The following is a 21,357-nucleotide window of genomic DNA, read 5'->3' on the forward strand; positions in this document are numbered from 1 at the left end:
GGTGGTGGTAGGTTCACAGGCGGGGTGTTTCGTTGGTGGTCTGTAAGGAACCTTCAGAACAGCCCTCACAAACATTCTACAGGCTGACGGCAGAACATTTTGAGCACCTGGACTCACAGAAACCAGGTTGGTTCTACCTGACACATAGGCTGACATACAGTAAATAGCAGAAAAAGGCCTCGTCTCCAGTTCCTTTTGCAGACCTGAGACTGTAGTGGGTAAAGTATGTAAAATGAGAGCACAAACGTGTCAGCAGTTTGCCTCGACTAAAACGACACGGGTAAGTGGAAAAAAAGGTACCGATTCCCCACCATCTACTTTATTATATAAAAAAAAGACACTTAATGGTTTACAAATCTGATGCAGAGATCCCAAAATCTCATCGCGGGCAGGCGGGCCCCGGCGCTGCACCACAACAGTCGGCTGGCGGGGGCAGAGCGGGTAATTGTCCTGCCACTGCTACCCAATACTTTCCTCCGCTCCAAAGATAGCAAAGGCCTGCTGGGGAATGACAAACACGCCAAGCATTTTGATTACCTGTATGGTCCACAGAGAACGGAATGTTATGGAATGTTTTAATTATGGGATGGCTCATTTATTGTGCATGTAACATTCCCGGGGGAATCTGAAATCCAGGGCTCTTCACTAAATATTCTAATACAAAGGATTTTGTCTTCAGAATGATCCGAAGAGTATTTAAAATAGTCTCATATCAATTTAATTGTCATTTCATTAATTGTCTTATTAAAATATTCAGAATTATAGTAAAACATACAATGCTGCACATGCACTCAGTAACTAACTATATGGGCTGTAATATGCAGTATTTTTCGTTATTTTGTTTTTGCATGTTACCTTAGCAGGTTTGTTTAGCATTTGCATGCCAGGGTCAGCTCTGCATGAACAAGTGGAAGTTGGTGCGGGTGAACTCCTGATGGATCGTGTCGATGAGTGTGTCAGAGTCGGGCAGCCGGTCGCTGGCTCCGCAGTTCTGGGCAGGGGTGATGTGCTCTGGGGTGTAGGTGAAGGAGAAGGGGCTGCGGTAGATCAGGCCGTCCATTCTGAGCAGGGACAAGGGAACGGTGATGGTGCGTCTCAGCCACCTCCATTCTCCACTGAACACGGAGATGTCTGGCACCACACACAGCATGGATCTGGGGGTCCTGCATGCATGTGTGTAAGAGTCATAAGAGTTCTTATGTCCATTTCAACATAAGAACCAACAGTGGCTCTGCATTTTTCTGGAGGGAATTCAGCTGCTGTGGTGTACACCCTGCCACAGGCTCACCGTTGAAATAATATCCTAAGGAATTATGCCCACTCATGTTGTCATTGCCACTCTATACGTGCACCTGGCAAAGCTTAACTGACCTGCGAGACAATTTGGAAAAGCCCCTTTGAGCAGTTCCAGCACATTCTCTGAAGTAAGCTGGTTTCCATGGGGAAGGAATCCATTTAACTTAAAATCCTGTCCAATAAGAAAAAAACCCACCTGAACATGGTCTCTGCCTCCACATTACCAAACCAGACCTTGAGATGAGGGCCGAAGTGCTCCCCGTGCAGCTCTAATGTTGCTACGTGTCCGCCACCATTTAACTGTGGTAAGAGAAAAAGTACAAAACAAGAAATCGTTTTACACAAGCAGGGCAGTCCAAATGCAAATGTGAATATTTTAATTTCATTCCCTCATATGGTAAAAAAATCTGGTGTGGAATAAAAATGTATATATAAATGGAAGAACTTCTTTTTCTATTTATTCCCCCAACAGAAACGATTAACGGGTTCAATTAATCTGATCGTCTGACTTATCGCGCATGGGCACATTTAATGAGTATTTGAAGTGCATAAACTTGTCATGCCGGGTTACATGTGGTGTTGAACTCAGTGTGGCCTTTAAGGCCAATGTGGCACAAACAAACAGCAGCTTGTTCTGCTACAGCAGCTGTGGTGGAGGTTCCGTGAAAGATGTCATTTTGGTGTGCCGCTTCTCACCTCCAGAGCAGCAATAACTGGGATGGGGCTGATGGAGGCCTGGCTATAGGTAAGACTCTCGCTGAATGTGTACTCCACAGTTTCTGTGCCAATAATTGTCCAACAGGAACCATCATTCAGTAACTCCCTGCTCCTCTCTTTTGGACAGGGAGAACCCTGGGAAAGAGAATGGCAAAGACAGGGAAAAACAGCTCAACAATACAAATATTTTAAAAAGTAGAGAACCCGGACATGATTGTAGAAGTGCATTTGAAATTGGCCACCCACTAATGTTTTCTGTTACAAATCAAAAGGATGGAACACTTTCTTCTGTCACAGTCATTCTTACCATTTGACCTATTCTGTCCTGATAAAAAAAAAAACTATTCAGAATGCATGTGAGCACACATGAACTATTTTGCCTTGTGCTGCATTGTTAAAAAAAGCTGTATAATCCTATAGGGGCAGTGCTTTAAATGATGTCCATGACTATAAATGAAATGACAGATGAGAGACTGATGTTGAAACCAACAACATCAATTAAGGAAAGTAACAATGGCAGGCACTGAAAATATTAGGTATTTTTTACCTATATCTTATGTTTTTCTGGTTATCTCAACCAGATCATAAGCATGAAACTAAAAAGCAAAATGATTTTGAAATAATGTTAGGATATTGAAAAGAAATCTTGATTTTGACATATATCAGAAACATATGACATATGTATATCATATAAATAAACATTAAGCCAATTGGATTTGACCCAATTGATATATATTTTAGATGAAACATTTTTGCAATAAAAGCTAAACAATACCTGGAACTGGATAATTTTATCACTGGACAGACACAGGTACATCTGGCTGCCATCCTTAAACTGGAAAGCACATTTGTGGAGCTGGGACACGGGTTCGTCTACATCCAGAATAGCGTGCTGCTTGTTGACTTTTCTTATCACCTAAAATGAGATGTTATCCACAGTCGAATTAATCTCTCACTCTCACTCACTTTCCATAACTACATGGTCCTACTCTGGGTTGCGGCTGCCAGAGCCCATGTCAGGACACCAGCGCAGACACACACACACACACACACACACACACACACACACACACACACACACCAATGGACAATTCAGAGTCAACAATCCACCTAGTGTACATGGCTTGGTCTGGTGGGAGAAACTGGAGAACACAGAGGAAACCTGCACCAACACAGGGAGACCATGTGAGGTCCAAGCTGGAACTCAAACCCACACTACCACCAATTAGTTCCACAGAAAAATCTTTCTTCCTTGGTTAATTAAAAAAAACTGGGCCCAAACCATACTAAACAGAACAGGCCTAAAGCTAGAATCCAATCTGGACCACAGGAGGTGGTGGTAGGTTCACAGGCAGTGTATTTCACTGGTGGTCTGTAAGGAACCTTCAGAACAGCCCTCACAAACATTCTACAGGCTGACGGCAGAACATTTTGTGCACCTGGACTCACAGAAACCAGGTTGGTCTACCTGACATATAGGCTGACATACAGTAAATAGCAGAAAAAGGCCTCGTCTCCAGTTCCTTTTGCCGACCTGAGACTGTAGTGGGTAAAGTATGTAAAACAAAAATACACAGCCGCTCAGAGCACAAACGTGTCAGCAGTTTGCCTCGACTAAAACTACAGGTGTAAGTGGAAAAAAAGGTACAGATTTCCCACCATCTCTGTTATTATTAAAAAAAAGACACTTAATGGTTCACAAATCAGCAAATCTGAATGCAGAGATCCCAAAAGAAGAAAATAAGGTCTTGAAAAGTGATAAAATTACTGTTGTACTTAAATTATAATTTACACTGAATATTAGTCTCAGCACCTCCACTGAACTCATTGTTTGTGAACAGTGTGACAACATGACACTTATTCAAAGGGACATTTTTCAGTGGGATTAAAATATTTGCACTGTGCACTGGGGCCGGGCGACTCGGCGTGCCACGTACCATTGGTGGCAGCGCCATGCCGGTGTCGGTGCACACTAACTGGACAAGACAGCCATAGCAGATGTAACCGTCGCATGTAGAGTACTCCCCATTTACTGACTGGCGCTGCCCGACTATGGGAAAAGAAAGGAAAAGGTCATTTTATCAAATAAATAAATTAGCAAAATGTTAGTAACAGACCAAAGGCCTCTTTTATATGATGAACCCTTCCGAGTTAGCATAAGTAAAAGTGAAAAAGTGATACACTGCAGCACAACACACAGTGCACACAACAAAATGCATCCTCTGCTTTTAACCCTCACCCTTGGTGTGCAGTGGGCAGCCATGACAGGCGCCCGTGGAGCAGCGTGTGGGGAACTTTTGTTCACTGGCACCTCAGTGGCACCTTAGTGGCACCTTGGTGGAACCAGCAACCTTCTGATTATGGGGCTGCTTCCCTCACTGCTAGGCTACCACTGCCCCATAAACATGACTAGCAATATTTGGAAATTGTATTGTTTAGAACTATGTTTGAACCACTCTAGTAACCAAAGAAATCACACAAATTCTCGTTTATGAGGGTTTCCATTGTAATAAACAAAGCAATATGTTTAATATCTGACAGCATTTCATTCTCTTAGACAATGGGAATGGTTTTCCGACAATCCTTGTTGCTGCTTTTCTTCCTCTGGTGTTAATGAGCTTCTCATGAAGCAGTCATGAAGGTAAAGGGAGTGTCCACTCTGAATAATCGAATTCCTCAAACATATGTTGTTCTCTTCAATGAAAAAAAAATGATCCATCTTTGCCTCAGATTAATTGTGCTCAGCTAATTAACAAGTTAGGAAGCGAGAAAGCTGTGGTTGTAGCCTTTACTCCATGCACGCACCTAAAGAGATGGTGAAGGCCGTCCACTGCCTAGCACTGGCCACAAACGCACCGTCCTCCACAGCCAGGTAACGTGTGCTGACTGTCTGAGAGCGCAGGCGGTTGAACAGGGAAACCCGAGATCCTGAGGAAATGCACACTGCAATTCACAAAATAGGGAGGTTAGTGGGGAGGAATGTGGCGAGTGCACAAGCCCGTGAGAGAATATCTCTGGGGAATATCTTGTGTCAAGGGAAGGTGCACCACCAGTGTGTGCTCTGGGGTCAAATGTCTGTCCCTCGTACCAGGGACCTAACTAAAACACCCTGTTCCTTTTAGCCTGACCTCTGGCAGTGACCAACCTCTCAGTCTCAAGCCCATGTCAAGTTCTCTAGCTTTACTTACAATCAGCGTTCTTCATGGACTGCCTCTTCTGCGACGGCTTAGAAATGACTTTGATCATTTTACTGTAGAAGGAGCCAATCTCCAGCCCGTTGCTGAAGAAAAGCCTTAAGACCAGACGGAAATGTTTCCTCTTGTCGGTGTCTGATATGTATAGGGTCTTTGCACAGGTGAACATCTGCCGTTGCAAGAAGAAGATAAAAACCTTTAGTTGTCCTCTCATTTTCTAAATCCTAGATAGGCTGAGCACAGAAGATTATGGTCACAAGCAAAGAGCCTCTTCTGGACAGGGAGCCGATCTTTCACAGGGTGAGTATCATTTAAGCTCAATTTGGCTTATATTCTTTCACAGAATATAAGCACATTATCATGCGCTTCTGAATAATAAAATATCATATATATGACAAATTACTTATCTGTTAACATTATTATCTTGATATACTCAGAAACTGACAAACTTGTCTATATATACAGTGCATGAATTTATGTGGTGCAGCTCACTTACCAATAGAGTGTCATATAGACTTATAGCCCATAGATGAGATTTTTAAAGAACCCTTTTTTTAACATCTCTCACCCTGTTGTCAGGCTGCTCCTCAAAGGTAAGCCTAAAGGTGTCGGCCCGGGACCCTTCAGGGCTGTCCAAGCTCATGTACCCACACAGTCGACAGTTGGAATCTCCCACACCAGTAGCTGAATAGGGTTTGAGCAGCTTATAATAAATGTCTTGGATTCACGAGGAGAGCGTCAATAAACTAAGACACTGAGACAGTTTTCCTCGTCTGCCAAGGAGTCTGACCTTTCAGATGCTCCTGTTTGAGTTTCCAGCCAGACCCGCTGAGGTACACACAAGGAGGAGGGCAGAAAAACCTGTGGACACACACGATTTATTTGCTTAGCCCTTTAAAAACACTTGTAGTGCACTGTCATAAGAGTTTTTACTGAAGCTATATGCATTTTACTAATGCTCCTGTTAATTCGAGTCATTAATCAAGAATTCGAAGTAAAGCAAGCCTTAATGTACCAACATTTGCTTTAGAAGCTTAATTTGAGGCAGTACATATAAAATTATTTTGCATAAAGAAAGGGTCTGACAATGGGTTGGACCATTCCAGGACACGAATGTGACAGTAATCCTGCAAAGAACGTGAACCAGCAACCCTCGGATTATGAGCATGGTGCTGGTACTGGTGACCACTGGTACAGAGGAACTCATAATAGAGAGCTTGAAGGGAAGGACCACACACACACACACACACACACACATACACACACACACCGCTTCTCATTGCCATAGGATTTCTGTGCCACTTTGGCATGCAGGATAAACACAGTTTGGTCAGGGTGAAACTGCAGGTACTGTCTCATTGAGTCCTGAGGAAGCTGGTGTGCTGAGGAGAAGCTCTGGTCCAACCTGCAACAGAAGCACATGGACGTATTAAACTAGTTTGTGATCTGTTGCAGAGAGGGAGATCTTTTTTTCTGGGCACACAGAAAAATGAATTAGATATTGCACCCACATGAATGATGATATACTATAATGATCACCCCAGACCAGCACATACTGTACATAAATTACTGGTTTAATGTAGGTGTGAGAAAGCACTACAAACTAAGAATGCTTTCACATCGTTATTTTGTGTTACTACCATTTGCCTTTAAACCAGCATTATTTCTTGTAGGTGCACAGATTCTGCTGGTTTGTATTCATGTGTTGCACCAAACAGCTGCTAATAGTCAGCAGTTTCACTTACAAGCTGATACACGGTCACTTGCTGAAACAGAAACAGCTGTGTAGGAGGCTTACAGCTCAGTGCGGACGAGCCAAACCAAGGTGGCGATGGTGAAGACAGTTTCATGACACAGGTCATACATCATGGCAAGACTGGACAGAGCAACAAGACACTAGGCAGTCATGCCGCATCAGTGAGGTCAAGCATAATTCCCTTCAAACACAGGGACACCCCTCTACTCTACGAATTAGTCTGGCCAGAAGTGGTCCACGTGGAAGGTATACCTCATTCTTCGTGGAATTTAAACCAATTGTCTCAACTTTGCACAAAAACATAGATTTGAACAGGATTAAATATTTGGCTGAAGAAGAAGGCAATTTGTTTACTGAAGGCCAGGAGAGTCTACGGCATGGTGGACTGCAAATGGAGCTTTGGTCAGAATTAATGGTGACCTCAAAGATGAGAAATGCAGGCAGATACTTACTCCTGTAGGCAAAGGGTGTACTGATTTGATTTCGATTTCTCTTCGTTTTTTTTATTTGGAATCTGTTCATTGTTTAAATTGTTTAGGTCAAACTATTATTTTTGAAAGCATTCTCAGCTCATAATGTTTTCCCCCACACTTGCCTAGAAGTTACATCTTGAAATATAAGTCAAAAAGCTTTCAAATCTGAGTCACAGTTTCTGAGTTTCTGAGCTAGTTGTTTGTCTCTTTGCGCGTTGGATCAATATGAACTGTACTGTTCAGATGTACATACATTAAACCAACATGGCACCCTTTACAATAGTGGTTGTGAGATGAGTGCAAGGCAATGGCTCACATCTCTCTGTAACCTTCTCTTATGTTGATGGTTGAAGCAACATAGGCTGCAGCAAAGCATACAGGACACCAGACAGCCTCTGCGTCCAGCGGTTTACATTTGGGCCTGTGCCTTGTGAACACATTCCATCGCGCCAAACACTAGACTCAGGAAATAGTAACTGATGAGAGCAATCCAGTATCTAGCGAACCACAGAGACGCACAAAGTGATATTGAGTGATGTGTTAAAAAGTTGTACGCATCTTTGCTTTGAAAAGGTCCGACATCTGAAACAATTAGGCATAATTTTAAAGCAACCTAATAATGAGAAAACAATCTTTTTGACACCAAAACAGCCCTGGCCCTGACCGGCATTAACTAGAGCAACTCCTCTATTGGATCAGACAGCACAGGCCAGCCTACACAACCCATGTGCATTAGTGAACCTTGGCCGCCCATGACAATAAAAACAATAGCAGTGCGATCACAATATAGAGAATATGAGAATAATACAAATGTACTGAAAGTTCAATGTATTTCAAATTCAGTGAGATATGAAAACCACAGTTATTCGTTATGATAATACCACGATAAGGTACCACCATGTGCAAATCACTGTGAGTTTAATGACTAACATAGGTTCAAAATGCCTGTGGGAATTTATTGGGGAATTTTTCAGCCCACAACACATGAATGCATTGCCAATATGAATAATTCAGCAACAAAATGCAATGGGAAATGGGTTTAGACAGAATTTAATCCAAATCTTTTTAAGCACGTCGGAAATGATGAGTGCTACACAAGAAAAGCCAGGACAAGGGGGAATTTGGTTGTTCCGAACATGGAGGGGCCTTCATTTCCACAAGCACACCCAGCCTGTGTGCAACTCAATAATCCAGGCAGCTAATGAAAGACTAGTTAAAGGCCTATAGAACAGACTAGAGCTTTAAGCCCATAAATGTTTGTGAGAAAACGAATAGAACCACTAACAACAAACAGATCAGATTATACATTTTAACCCTCATTTTACTTCCTTGTAAAATCTAAATCCATTAGCCCAACTAGTTCAGTGAGGCAGGGAACCGCGGAACATGAAAGCGCATGGACGCGGACTGAAGGCTCATTTCACCCTGGTATTCACAGTATGCTGGAGCTGTCTGTCCAAACATGGTGGAGTCACAGCTTTCATTTAGGATTTCTCTCAGGGGTCACGAGGTCAAAGGAGCAGACCTTTATGGTATTTCACGGCAGGGGACCTACTTGGTGCACAGAAGTAGCATCAGTAGTAGTGGTGGTGATAAAATGACTAATTACTGTTCTAGTTTTTGCAATTGTATTATAAATAGATAAACGACGACCTACCTCAAAAGTTTCTACCCTTTTTTCTACCCGAAAGCGAGCACAGTATGAAAGTTCCCTGATGCACTATATAGGACGAGAGACCCCTTCCCTTCCCCCCAGAACAAAGTCAAAGTCGCCCTGCTCCCCTTTCACTAGGGGTGGGGTCTGGCTTTAAAACACGATGCCTGGATTAAATACCTGCACCCACCGCTTGGCCCTCCACTCGGAGTTCTGGGGAGGACACTGCGCGCCGCTGCCTGTCGCCGGACCGTCCAACAGCCGCGGTAGATAAGTTGCTGGTGTTGGGCTTTTTTTTTTTTTTTTTTTTTTTTGGGGTTCTCCCCCCGGACTCGTTACCTGTCCCAGCCCGGAGGGCGCAGATCCGGTCTCCCCTGCAGGGTCCCGAGGTGAGTTAGACAACCGTCCCCCGGCGCGTAAAGGTGGGACATCTCCAGCGCCTCGCAGGGTAAGGGTTCTAGTTCGGTGAAAGTAAAAGGAACGAATAACGTGTGATTTAAAGGAGCTTTTCTTTTTTTGTGTTGTACAGTCGTCAGGTGTTGCATAGAGGAACTTTTCTGAACGATCACGGTGCGTCCTGTAAATAACGCACGACCGCTGTAGAAGCTTCTTTCATTATCACTATTATATTATTATTATTAATAATAATAATTCCCTACCAGGTAGAAGGAACACAGCACAAAACTGGTAAACCAACGAATGAATATTCATATTGAAAAGCTGCATATCTGAAATATATTTATTATAATGAAAATTTTGCAGCAGAGAGGAGAAGCTGTGCTGACTTGGTGGAAATCTCTTGGTGAAAAGTCTGTTTCTGCCCTGTGAACCGGAGAATTAATACCAAAATTGTATACGTGCATGCCATAATTCCCTGCAGAAGTGAAACATATTTATTGTATTTGCAGCACACCTCTTAGAATAACTCATTCGTTATATAATTCATAGAACGGCTTGCCCTCTGTGTTTGATAGATAATATTATTTTATTTTTTTTACTATAAACGCTCTATGTACTTCCTCCCTTTCCCTCATTCATTTAAGGTTAAATTTGGTGGGGCTTGTGAACACCATATGCGTTTAGTCAGCCGGGACTTACGGAACGAAAATGCACACAGTAGCAAAGCCCCACATCTGCTTCCAATCCATTAGTAACAAGAAGCTGATCTTTCCTGAAGTTAGTATGAGGCCTGGCCGTCAGTCAGATTTACCACAGAGACACCTCTTTTCACCCACCCCGTACCCGCGTTCACACTTTTGTACTCCATGCCCACCCCCTGCCTTTTACCCCCTGTCACTCATTTTAAGGTGTGATAAATGGCAACATTGTGAAGATCTGAGCCCCGCTGAGATTAAGCTTTGAAGTTTCCTCTTTCACCACCGAACACAGAAATGAGCGCAGACATCACTCACCTGTTCTAACGTTCTCGCGAGTCTCCGCTTCCCTCTGGCCCTCCATGCTCGGCCCTGCGAACAGCTTCAGGACCTCATCCAGCGCACTGGGCTGTAACTGCGGATCTATTGCCTTCTTTCCCCTTTATTATCTTCTGTTAAACCAGAGGCGTTTCCTATCAGGTGCTTAACCGTGAGTTGGTATTCAAAAAAAAAAAGGCCCTGGCACAAATATCCACCCCGCCTCCACTTTCAGCTGCATTATTGCTTCGTTGGTGCCGTGTCCTTTGCCACACTGGTGTCTCTGGCCGACTCCGCTCTGTTTGCATTTCGAGATTGTCACCTGCTGTATTCTCACCCGTCTGTCACCTCCGCAAACACTGCTGGAGATAGGGAGCAAATGCATATGTCTAAGGTCCAAGTAGGAATAGAGTGCACCCTGTAGCTTACTGCCTTTGGGCCATTAACAGAAAAAACAGCATCCACGCCTGTGTTATGTATCAAGACAGAAGCTCGAGCAACAACAACAGCAGCAGCAGCTTAGTTCAACTTCCCTCGTCACCAGGAGTGACGCTTTACTACCTGCTCCCAGCATCTGGCTTCCAGTTTGCCGGAAGTATGGAAGTTGCATTAGCGTTTCTATTCCCTGAGGGGGAGCTCTGACATCGGGGCCATTATTTTTTGGCCTGTCAGCAGCATGTGCTGTTTAGGTTCCTTGCGAGAGACGAAAACAGAAAATCCTCTCTTCCCCTGTATTATGCTGTAAAGGCGTGAGACTGCTACATGGGAACCTTGATGGAGGGATCTTGCTGACTTGGGTTGAGGTCCCTGGACAGTCACATCAATAAACCTTTTAGACCAGCCCTAATGTGTGGCAGTTGCCATATTCATTGAAAGCATTAAATAAACTTTTTAAAAAAGGTCTCTGAATGCTTTTTTTAATTTTTTATAGTAATTATGGGGGTATATATAACACGGTGACCCTTGGCGAGGGGAAGCTCAAGGCTGAGCTGGCGCAGGGTAGCTGCACACTGAGGGTCTTTGTGGAGGCACACAAGGGAGGTGGGTTTCAGTTACAGTGGTAGCTGCCTCCTGAAACAGGCCTGCAGTTATGCACACAGTCTCTATGGAGGCCTGGAGGGGCCAAGGCACTGAGAGGGGCTCTGAGAATGATCTATGTGGCGTTTATCTCTCTTTCCCCTTATATTACCTGACCTTGCTCTCCTTTTTTCCTAATGAGACTCCACATGACTGACAGTTTAAACATCATCTTTAATTTATTTACCCTATAAATACAATATCATCTTTCAGAATCAGCAGGCTTTAGACACTATTTATTTTTTATTAAGCAACTAGATCCTGTGGCGGTGTGTGGTATTACAGGCATGGCAGAAAATGAATGGAATCTGTAACTTACACCTAAAATAAATGATCCAAATGTGTTAGTGATGTTACCAAACTGTGAGTAAGATCAACTGTAAGCTGATAACAATAAACTAAAAAAACCTTCAGTACAGGCAAAAAGTTTGGACACCTTCTCATTCAATGTGTTTTCTTTATTTTCATGACCATTTACGTTGGTAGATTCTCACTGAAGGCATCAAAACTATGAATGAACACATGTGGAGTTATGTACTTAACAAAAAAAGGTGAAATAACTGAAAACATGTTTTATATTTCAGTTTCTTCAAAATAGCCGCCCTTTGCTCTGATTACTGCTTTGCACACTCTTGGCATTCTCTCGATGAGCTTCAAGAGGTCGTCTCCTGAAATGGTTCTCCAACAGTCTTGAAGGAGTTCCCAGAGGTGTTTAGCACTTGTTGGCCCCTTTGCCTTCACTCTGCACTCCAGCTCACCCCAAACCATCTGGATTGGGCTCCGGTCCGGTGACTGTGGAGGCCGGATCTCCACTTTTTGTTAAGTACATAACTCCACATGTGTTCATTCATAGTTTTGATGCCTTTAGTGAGAATCTACCAACGTAAATGGTCATGAAAATAAAGAAAACACATTGAATGAGAAGGTGTGTCCAAACTTTTGGCCTGTAGTGTACATCTTCATAACATAGTTAACCCATGTTGCTCTAGGGCACAGGGGTCTATCTCAGTAATCAGTAATTAAACATCTAAATGAATATACATATGGAATTGCTATATCTTTTCAGTCCTTGTGGTGTACAGTAGGAATTACGGTTGGTGTCGGTGAGGACACCCTTCGGAGTCATCCAGTGACTGAGAGATGGAGATAAATTCTCACGTGCCCTGCACCCTGACCGGAGAGCGAGGAGCCCTTTGTTATGGCTGTTAGCTCTGACAGGCGGCCTTTATAGCCGTACTCCCAGACATTGTTATTTTCCAGCAATTACCTCACGTAGCGTTTGAACTCATTGCCTGCAGTCATGTGAACGCTGCGCTGGAAGATTATGTCCCTCTCCGGGCGTCTTTTAGGAATGACTTCTTTGCTTCCCCACCATCTGTTCGGCGTCACTTTTTAATGGACGGGTTGGGGCGAGGAATGCGCCAGTGCTTTTAGTGCGCAGTCTGATCCGGTGCTCTGTTTCCCATGCAGGATAAAACTGAGCACGGCAATAAAGCAGCATCCAGACAGAGCAGCATCCCACCGCCCCAAACATGAGACCTCTTCTCGTCAGCCTGTTTGTTCTCTTGGCTTCTGCGCTGATGCTGGAGGCAAGGCCGAAAAAAGGTCAGCCAGCCCCACACATAATCTGCCACGAGTCGTGGTTTTGAACAGATGCTACTGAATTTCATGACTTAATTAGACTGTTTAGTAGCAATAATACATATATATATATATATTTTTACCATCAATTAATAATTTCATATTAATATTTCCTCTGGGATGAATATATATCTGTCTATCTGATGTGATGCGATGCAGTGTTTCATAATGACAAATACTTCACTTACTTAATTTCCAATTAATGCTATCATGGATTCCATTTTAATGTTGTTACAGCAGATCAGAAATGCAAGTCTGGTCCAGTAGACCTGGTGTTCATTATTGACGGCTCGAGAAGCGTGAGGCCTCACGAGTTCGAGACGATGCGTAAATTCATGATTGACATCATCCATGAGCTGGACATTGGGCACAGTGTCACCCGCGTCGGAGTGGTGCAGTACTCCAGCCAGGTCCAGAACGTCTTCTCTCTCAAGTCTTTCACCAAGAGGGAAGAAATGGTGAAGGCCATCAATGAGATCATCCCACTGGCACAGGGCACCATGACAGGCCTGGCCATTCGCTACGCAATGAACGTGGCCTTCTCTGCCGAAGAAGGCTCCCGCCCCAATGTGCCACATGTGGCAGTGATTGTGACGGACGGGCGTCCCCAGGATCGTGTAGCGGAAGTGGCAGCAGCGGCCCGGGAGTCTGGCATTGAGATTTATGCTGTGGGCGTGGCCAGGGCTGATATGACCTCACTTCGTGCCATGGCTTCCCCACCATTTGAGGACCACGTCTTCCTGGTTGAGAGCTTTGATCTCATTCATCAGTTTGGCCTCCAGTTCCAAGACAAACTCTGCAGTAAGGAGATATTTTTAAAGTTCACCTTTAATCCACAACTTCCAATAATTACCTGAATGTGGTAATTAGTGGTAATAATGTTATTATTATAATTCGAACTTTTGATATCGAGCTTTTGATATCATTATGATTTTTCTTCTCAGTGGGATCTTGTGGACTGTTGGGCTCAAGTTGTAAATGCGTTTCTTCTAGTAATAATATTTTATGGTATATACTGTTCTTTATGAAGAGTAAAAAGTGTGTGCATTGCACTCTTAGAAGTATTCATATACTATATAAACATATGTATTCATTTTTTTTATTGTACCTGCTTCCTCAGGGGTGGACCTCTGTCTAGAGTCAGACCATGGCTGTGAGCACATCTGTGAGAGCTCACCAGGCTCCTACCAGTGCTTGTGTCTGCCTGGATACACACTCAACCCCGATGGCAAGACCTGTGCACGTATGTAACAGTTCAGACACATGCCAGATGATCATGTTTCACGGTTTGTAAGATTTCTTTTGTGATCCAAGTGGATCGTTTATGAGGTGCCACCAGAAGCCGGTTCAGTAGGTAACTGAGCTCTCTCGGCTCTATGAGAAACACCTCTTTCGTCAAGCTCGCAACATTATGCAGGACTCACACCACCCCTCACATGCCCTGTTCTCCCTCTTACCATCTGGTTCCGCAGCACCAGAACTGTAACTGCCAGACACTGCAAGAGCTTCTTCCCCCAAGCAGCCAGCACTCTCAATGCACTGCCATCACTAAAAAATAAACTCAATACAATACACTTCCAGCCTTATGCACCTCCGAACATTCTGCCCAATAGTCACATCTCAATTCATTTAGCACATTTCTGCTCATTTTGCACATGTTTGTCTTGTCTTGTGTGTCCTGTTTGAAATATCCAACATATCCTCTTACAAACATCTTACATGATGTTGTCCTGTTTGTCCAGTTCAGTGTACGGAAAGTTTTACAATTTTATTTTATTGTCTGTACAGCATTTAAGTTTTAGTTAGTATAGTTTAGTTTAGTGTGTATATACATAGACATTTTTCTTGTATGATTGCACTGTGGGGGGTCTGTGTGCAACAGTATTTCAATACATGGTAGACTATGTATACCGTTGTACTGACAATAAACCAATCTTGAATCTAAAATGCAAAAAATACAAAGTACAAAAAACACTAACCACTTACATGTTATAGATAAAGACACAGTGCAGTGCAGAACAGTGTAACTAAAATGTAAAAATGGCTGCAGAGTTGTTACAGTAATGCAGTTATTACATTACTCTGCATTACAACTGAGACGTAACAGATTACTTGGATGGTCGTGTTTTAATCCATGAACAATATGTTCATTTTTGTTTCAGCAATTGACCTTTGTGCTGAAGGTAAACATGACTGTGAGCAGGTCTGCAAGAGCTCTCCAGGGTCTTTCACATGCACCTGCAACCCAGGATACACGTTGAACCAGGATAAGAAGACCTGCTCAAGTTAGTGATGCATTTTATGTCCGTTTTTCCACCGAGGGATGTGGAAAAAACTAGATTTTCTCTCCTTTTGCCCTAGTAATTCAATTTCATTGCTATGAATACTATAAATCTGATCATGTGCAGTCGAGATCATTAACTATGTGCATGTGATGTGCACAGTGGTGGAAATGCACACCCCTTACACCTGGCAATGAGCACATTTCATGGATTTCTGGAAGCTCACTGTCCAAAGTGATTTTATTGTAGAGGCAAAACAGTGTAATATGAGTTATGCAATACAGCAAGCCCCCTTGTGGCTCATTTTATATTGTTTGGCTTTGAGGAATCTGTTAAAACCACCTCATGTGGGTTAGTTTGAATTCAGGATACATAAGCAAACCAGGAATGTAAGATCCTTTTATTATAAAATCATAATACTTCTTAAACGGCCTGTGAACTGAGAACTGTTGCCTTGCGATGCTAAAAGTGTCCTTTTACTCCTGTTTCTGCCCGCAGTGATCAACTACTGTTCATTTGGGAACCACAGCTGTCAGCATGAGTGTGTCAGTGTTCTCAGTGGCTTCTTCTGTCGCTGCAACGAAGACTACACCCTCCAGGAGGACGGAAAGACCTGCAGGCGTAAGTATGCAGCTGAGCCTGTGCCTCCATTCCTCTACAGTAGTGGCACGGCATGCATACTGTAATTAACACACTTATTACACAACTTTCCTGCATGGTTGGAATTGTAATTTGTTTGTCATATTATGCAGCAGTCAAAAAAGCAAATAATTCAGTCTTATATCAGTCTTATATCTTATATTATACTATATCATGATATAGTATTGAATACTTTTAAATATGCTTTCTATGATGTGTATCTGATTCTCCAAAGAAATAAGGTGCCGAGTTTTATTATGTATAAAAATAATATATCAATTTTCTGTTTAACCATTACCCAAAAAATAATGAAAAATGCTTCTAGGTGTTTATTTAGCAAATAGCACATTGGAGCACAGTTGCGGCCAGCTATCCTGAGACAGTTAAAAATATCACCAGGCCTTTGGCAGACATGGCACTTCAAGCACTCCGGTCTAATAGCCTTTCCAGAGAGCTTCTGAGGGCAGCTTCCAAGCCAAGAATAGCATACTCAGATTTTATTTATTTATCAAGGCAGACATTTAAGGGTCCAATGAAATCTTCCAAAACAACCTCCATCAGCGCATCACTTGGCTGCTAAACACTAGAGGTCAGTAGGGAGCTTATATGGAAGCGAACTGATCCACTGTGGTAAAGGGTTTTGGTAAAACATTCTGCAATGGCCATATGTGTATTTATGAACATATCGCTCTGTCCTGCCACAGCCAACAACTTGTGCAATACCGTGGAACATGGCTGTGAGTACCAGTGTGTCAGCACAGTTGGCTCCTACTACTGCATCTGCCCCGAGGGCCAGCTGCTGCAAGAGGACGGCAAGGGGTGTGGAAGTACGTCCTCTCACATCTGCATTGCTGCTTAGCACTAAGGTCAAGTGAGGAAGAGATGTGAAAGTTAGGCTTATCCACAGGGCAAAGGTGAAGCTTTCATCATTGATGTAGGTTATCATTGTCTATGAAGGTTGTAAGTCTGACTTAATTATAAAAAAGCACCATACATAACAGTACAATATTCCATATAGTTCATTTTAAACCCATAACATTTATAGAAGCTGATGACTGGTGCAGACACCTAACTCCGTGTCTTTATTGAATATATAAAATTTTAAATACCGACTCATGAAGACAGTGTATTGTGAGGATTTCTGGAGTATTAAGGGGGCATTTACTTAACTGTATTAAAATGAATAGCCTGCAGGTCTGCAAACATCGACCTGGTTCTGGTGATTGATGGTTCCAAGAGCGTCCGCCCTCAGAACTTTGAGTTGGTGAAGCAGTTTGTCAACCAGGTGGTGGACTCCCTGGACGTATCAGGACATGGCACCAGAATCGGCCTGGTGCAGTACTCGAGCCGTGTCCGCACAGAGTTCCCCCTCAACAAATATCAGAACGCAGAGGACATCAAGAACGCGGTGCTGAAAGTCGAGTACATGGAGAAAGGCACCATGACTGGCTTGGCCCTCAAACACTTGGTGGAGAACAGCTTCTCAGAGGCCGAAGGGGCAAGGGCCGTCAGCAGGAACATCCCGCGTGTGGGACTAGTCTTCACTGATGGCCGCTCACAGGATGACATCACAGAGTGGGCGAAAAAAGCCAAAGAAGTCGGTAGGTGCTTGAATTGTGGTTACAGTGGGCAACAACGTAACATTTGGTACATTTACTGAATTTCTTATGTATGCTTTAGGCATCACCATGTATGCAGTGGGTGTTGGGAAAGCCGTAGAAGATGAACTTCGTCAGATCGCCTCAGAGCCAGTAGACAAGCACTTTTTCTACACATCTGACTTTACCGCAATCAGCCAGATTGCAGAGAACTTAAAGCTCAACGTCTGTGCAGGTGCCTAATGCAACATTTTATTATTTAATGTAACGCATTGTAATGCTGGTGAAGGAGCTTAAGTAATAATGCAATTTTATTAATGAACATTTACACAGGGGTACTCAAATTACACCCTAGAGGTCAAGTTGATAGATATTTAATTGTCCTTAGGGTGTAATAGCAGAGTTATTAACAATTCCGTGGTGAAATGACAGGTAAAATGTACACCATTTATAATATTTATTGTTCTTTAGCACCTACTAGTCATATGCAAAAGTAGAGGAAAGTGATATGGGATTTAAATAAAGAAATGCACACTGTTCCTATGATATTCTTAATGATGTTGGCTTCTTGCAGAAGAAAGCCAGGGGGAGATTGAAGTGAAGGACCCATGCGCCTGTGACAGTTTGGTTGAATTCCAGCGAGCCACAATGGCAAACATAGAGCAGCTGAACCAGAAACATATCCTTTTCAAACATTCATGCATCGGAGGATGGTGGCAGCTGGTGGAAACTCTAGCATCTGAAAGACTTGACCACTTAGAATTTAGTATCATTTTTGAAGCACACAACAGGTTTTTAGACAATGACAAGCTTTGTTTCACAATTCTCGCAATGCTCTCTCTGCTTTTGGAGCCAAGCTTTCATATTTTGGCTTGTGAATGTTCATAGTTTTTCTTTTTTCATGTAGATTGGGATATTTTTTTGTTTGCCAGAATGTTTCATTGTGATAGCTGTAGTGCACTTGCTTGTCTTCAGAGGACTAGTTATCGTGTTACCAAAACAGGGCCATGAATGAGTCTTTGTTAACTTCGGCTCAGCACACACTGACTCCCATTCATCGAGGCTGAAAAAGGCCACTATCCACTGACAGCCCGCGGGATCAAATGCGCTTGTGATGGGACAGGCGCACGGTGATAAAATGTTTATTTTTTGCCCATTAGAATTGGTCTGATTTGATTTGGCTGCAGAATACAAAGACAGCCCTGTTTCAAGAGCGGGTACTATTCTCCCATCCCTCAGGCCTTTAAGCAGAAACATTCAAGTAGTCAGTGTCGGTGTATTAACTTGTTGGAATCTCATAAACAGATGATTGACAGCACTAATATTAACTAGATAGGGAAGTTTGTGCAAAATAAGTTAAAGGACGAAAGGGAAAAGGTGTGTTCACTTTTTCCACTCTCCTAGCCCTGATCAACCCTCGATGTCTCTCGCACGCTCGCTCAGTGTCTCACTTCTGTGTTCCTTTAACTTCAGGGACATGTGACTTGTGGGACATGATAATGTTAGCATGCTAATACAAATGTCAACAATGCAGGACCCCGATGCGTCATGTCAAATTTGGTAAAGTTTGGGACTTTTATAAAAATTTGCACGTTAATGCTGACCAATGCTAACGGGGTGGGGCCCGATGCGTCACGTCAAATTTGGTAACATTTACAGCATTTAATAGACACCCTTATCCAGAGCAACTTACAATCAGTAGTTACAGGGACAGTCCCCCCCTGGAGACACTCAGGGTTAAGTGTCTTGCTCAGGGACACAATAGTAGTAAGTGGGATTTGGTTCATAGGCAAGTGTGTTACCCACTAGGCTACTACCACCCTCCCTGGTAAAGTTTGGGACTTTTACAAAAACTAGCAAGTTAATGCTGACATCAACAATGCTAACAGGATGGGGCCCGATGCGACCTGTTAATAAGATGCATTGCAAATGGTCTTACTGACCTATAAAATAATATATAAGTAATAATGAGGTCACATAAAACCTAAATGCCCTCTATTTGTCCCCCTCACCTCTTTGTCTGTCACTTTGCTTATTTTTATTTCATAATTATTTAAACCAAAATAAACATAAAAGTAGATAGAAGTTGCAACACAACATTGGCTCACATGTTAAATGCTTTAAAAAAAAAAAAGTGAAATATATTTAAATCTGCATGAATGCCCCTTAACCAGCCTTCACTAGCTGTGATGACTGCACGACTGGAGGATCTGGAGAACCAACTTTTGACCAGGAAATAGAGGACTACAACCCTCCCAGAATATCAGGGAGACCTAAAGAGGCTGCAGGAGTCATTTTCAAGTAATATTCAACAAGTGACGTCAACTGAAGTAAGGCTTCAACAGAATCTGGTGGACCCTTCTGGAGGCTTTTTTGGCTCTCACAAGCAGGTTCTGCCTGGTATGATCTTAGCAGCCATTCAAAAAGTAGGCTGTGATTGGCTGTGGTGGGGACTCCATAGTAAAAACTGTAAATTGGTGTAGAATTATGTCCTATGTAAATGTCAAAAATAATATACTATAATATACAATACTATGGTTAATGCTGTGAATTAATACGCCGCAGCATACAAACATATTCCAACTAAACACCAAAGCCATTGTTTTATAATTATATAGTTAAAGTATTGTTTCGTGCCCAATTTCTATGCAAACTGTTTATACTTGACCCAGTATGGTCTACAGATCTATTTATATGAAAATTTTATCAATGCTAGTTATATTTAGAGTTTAAGGTAAAGTTGTTGTTTTGATTTTGTTTTGTACCACTCTATAAGACACTTAGGCACTCCAAATTATAAAGTGGCATTTTTTTTATTGGAGTCAACAGGACTTTTCATTTGAACTAAATTACTAAATATTGAAATACTTATGTACTTCAGAAGTTCAAAACATGTAATAAAAAGTGCATACATTATAGTCATGAGTATATAGTCAGAGTACATATTCTGAACTGTATTGAGCCTTTCTTTACTGAAAAAAAAAAACCAGACTGGGACCAATTGATTATTTCAAGGACATTTGAATTAAGGTCCACCAGAATATGATAGTAAAATGTCTAGGACCTCCAAAGACCACTTTAATTCAAATAAAGTGACGTCTTGAAATGTAATTATCCACTAATTATTATTAAATTTTTGTAGGAAAGGAGAATGCCTCTTTCTTAGACTAAAAGAGTTTTCAAATAATGTTTTAATTGCCCATGTATCAGATGGACAAAGTATATTTGGGTATCTGTACTTTTCTAATAATCTTTTTTTATATATTTGAGGATTCTCTGTATTCTGTTACAGGATGAAATAAAGCCTTACATTTTTGCTTTCTTTACTTTTTTTAAGACCAGCAAAAATAAAATTACATTTTACACTCAAAAACACAATAGCATAAAGATATTAAATATTATATTAATGTCATATTGCATTCATATTTCTCCATTCATGTCTGCTTGATGATATTCTCTTGTGAAATCATGCAATAGACTCCATATGTTGATCATTAAACTTAACTTGTTTTCATCTGTGCTGAACTTTTTAATAAGTCCCTGGGATGTCGATTGCGCTTTTGAAAACAAGTTCCCTGCTTAAGATGACCTTTGCCGGTAGTTCCTAATGAATGCTGA

General features: G+C 42.3%; 2 protein-coding genes across 4 annotated transcripts; one reads left to right on the forward strand and one right to left on the reverse strand.

Moving 5' to 3' along the window:
* Positions 1–424: 424 nt before the first annotated feature.
* On the reverse strand, positions 425–10,548 carry rbpjl (recombination signal binding protein for immunoglobulin kappa J region-like). The gene is given in 14 exon segments (XM_028998890.1): positions 425–501; positions 856–1,163; positions 1,493–1,596; positions 1,993–2,148; positions 2,789–2,929; positions 3,951–4,063; positions 4,819–4,956; positions 5,202–5,376; positions 5,776–5,891; positions 5,998–6,068; positions 6,478–6,571; positions 6,574–6,653; positions 9,430–9,547; positions 10,503–10,548. Coding segments are annotated over 13 exon segments (1,626 nt in total). The 3' UTR covers positions 425–501; positions 856–889.
* On the forward strand, positions 5,445–21,055 carry matn4 (matrilin 4). 3 transcript variants are annotated; one of them, XM_028998991.1, is made up of 11 exons: positions 5,445–5,507; positions 13,050–13,184; positions 13,458–14,021; positions 14,341–14,463; positions 15,383–15,505; positions 16,001–16,123; positions 16,846–16,968; positions 17,329–17,742; positions 17,822–17,974; positions 18,314–18,418; positions 19,921–21,055. In XM_028998991.1, exons 2-11 carry the CDS (start codon positions 13,112–13,114, stop codon positions 19,977–19,979), a joined length of 1,860 nt encoding a protein of 619 aa, XP_028854824.1. In that variant the 5' UTR covers positions 5,445–5,507; positions 13,050–13,111; the 3' UTR covers positions 19,980–21,055. The 3 variants fall into 3 exon arrangements, with proteins under 3 accessions (XP_028854824.1, XP_028854823.1, XP_028854825.1); XM_028998990.1 differs by lacking the exon at positions 5,445–5,507 and adding an exon at positions 9,418–9,479; XM_028998992.1 differs by lacking the exon at positions 5,445–5,507 and adding an exon at positions 9,418–9,479 and having other exon boundaries at positions 13,461–14,021.
* Positions 21,056–21,357: the final 302 nt, after the last annotated feature.

The sequence above is a fragment of the Denticeps clupeoides genome, chromosome 12 (genome assembly GCF_900700375.1).
Source record: "Denticeps clupeoides chromosome 12, fDenClu1.1, whole genome shotgun sequence".
Classification (NCBI taxonomy): domain Eukaryota; kingdom Metazoa; phylum Chordata; class Actinopteri; order Clupeiformes; family Denticipitidae; genus Denticeps; species Denticeps clupeoides.

Coding starts and splice junctions, on each gene's coding strand:
- matn4 (XM_028998991.1), top strand. CDS start 13,112: ATGAGACCTCTTCTCGTCAGCCTGTTTGTTCTCTTGGCTTCTGCGCTG. Junction 14,022..14,340: donor GTTCCAAGACAAACTCTGCA/GTAAGGAGATAT, acceptor CTGCTTCCTCAG/GGGTGGACCTCTGTCTAGAG. Junction 16,124..16,845: donor GGACGGAAAGACCTGCAGGC/GTAAGTATGCAG, acceptor GTCCTGCCACAG/CCAACAACTTGTGCAATACC.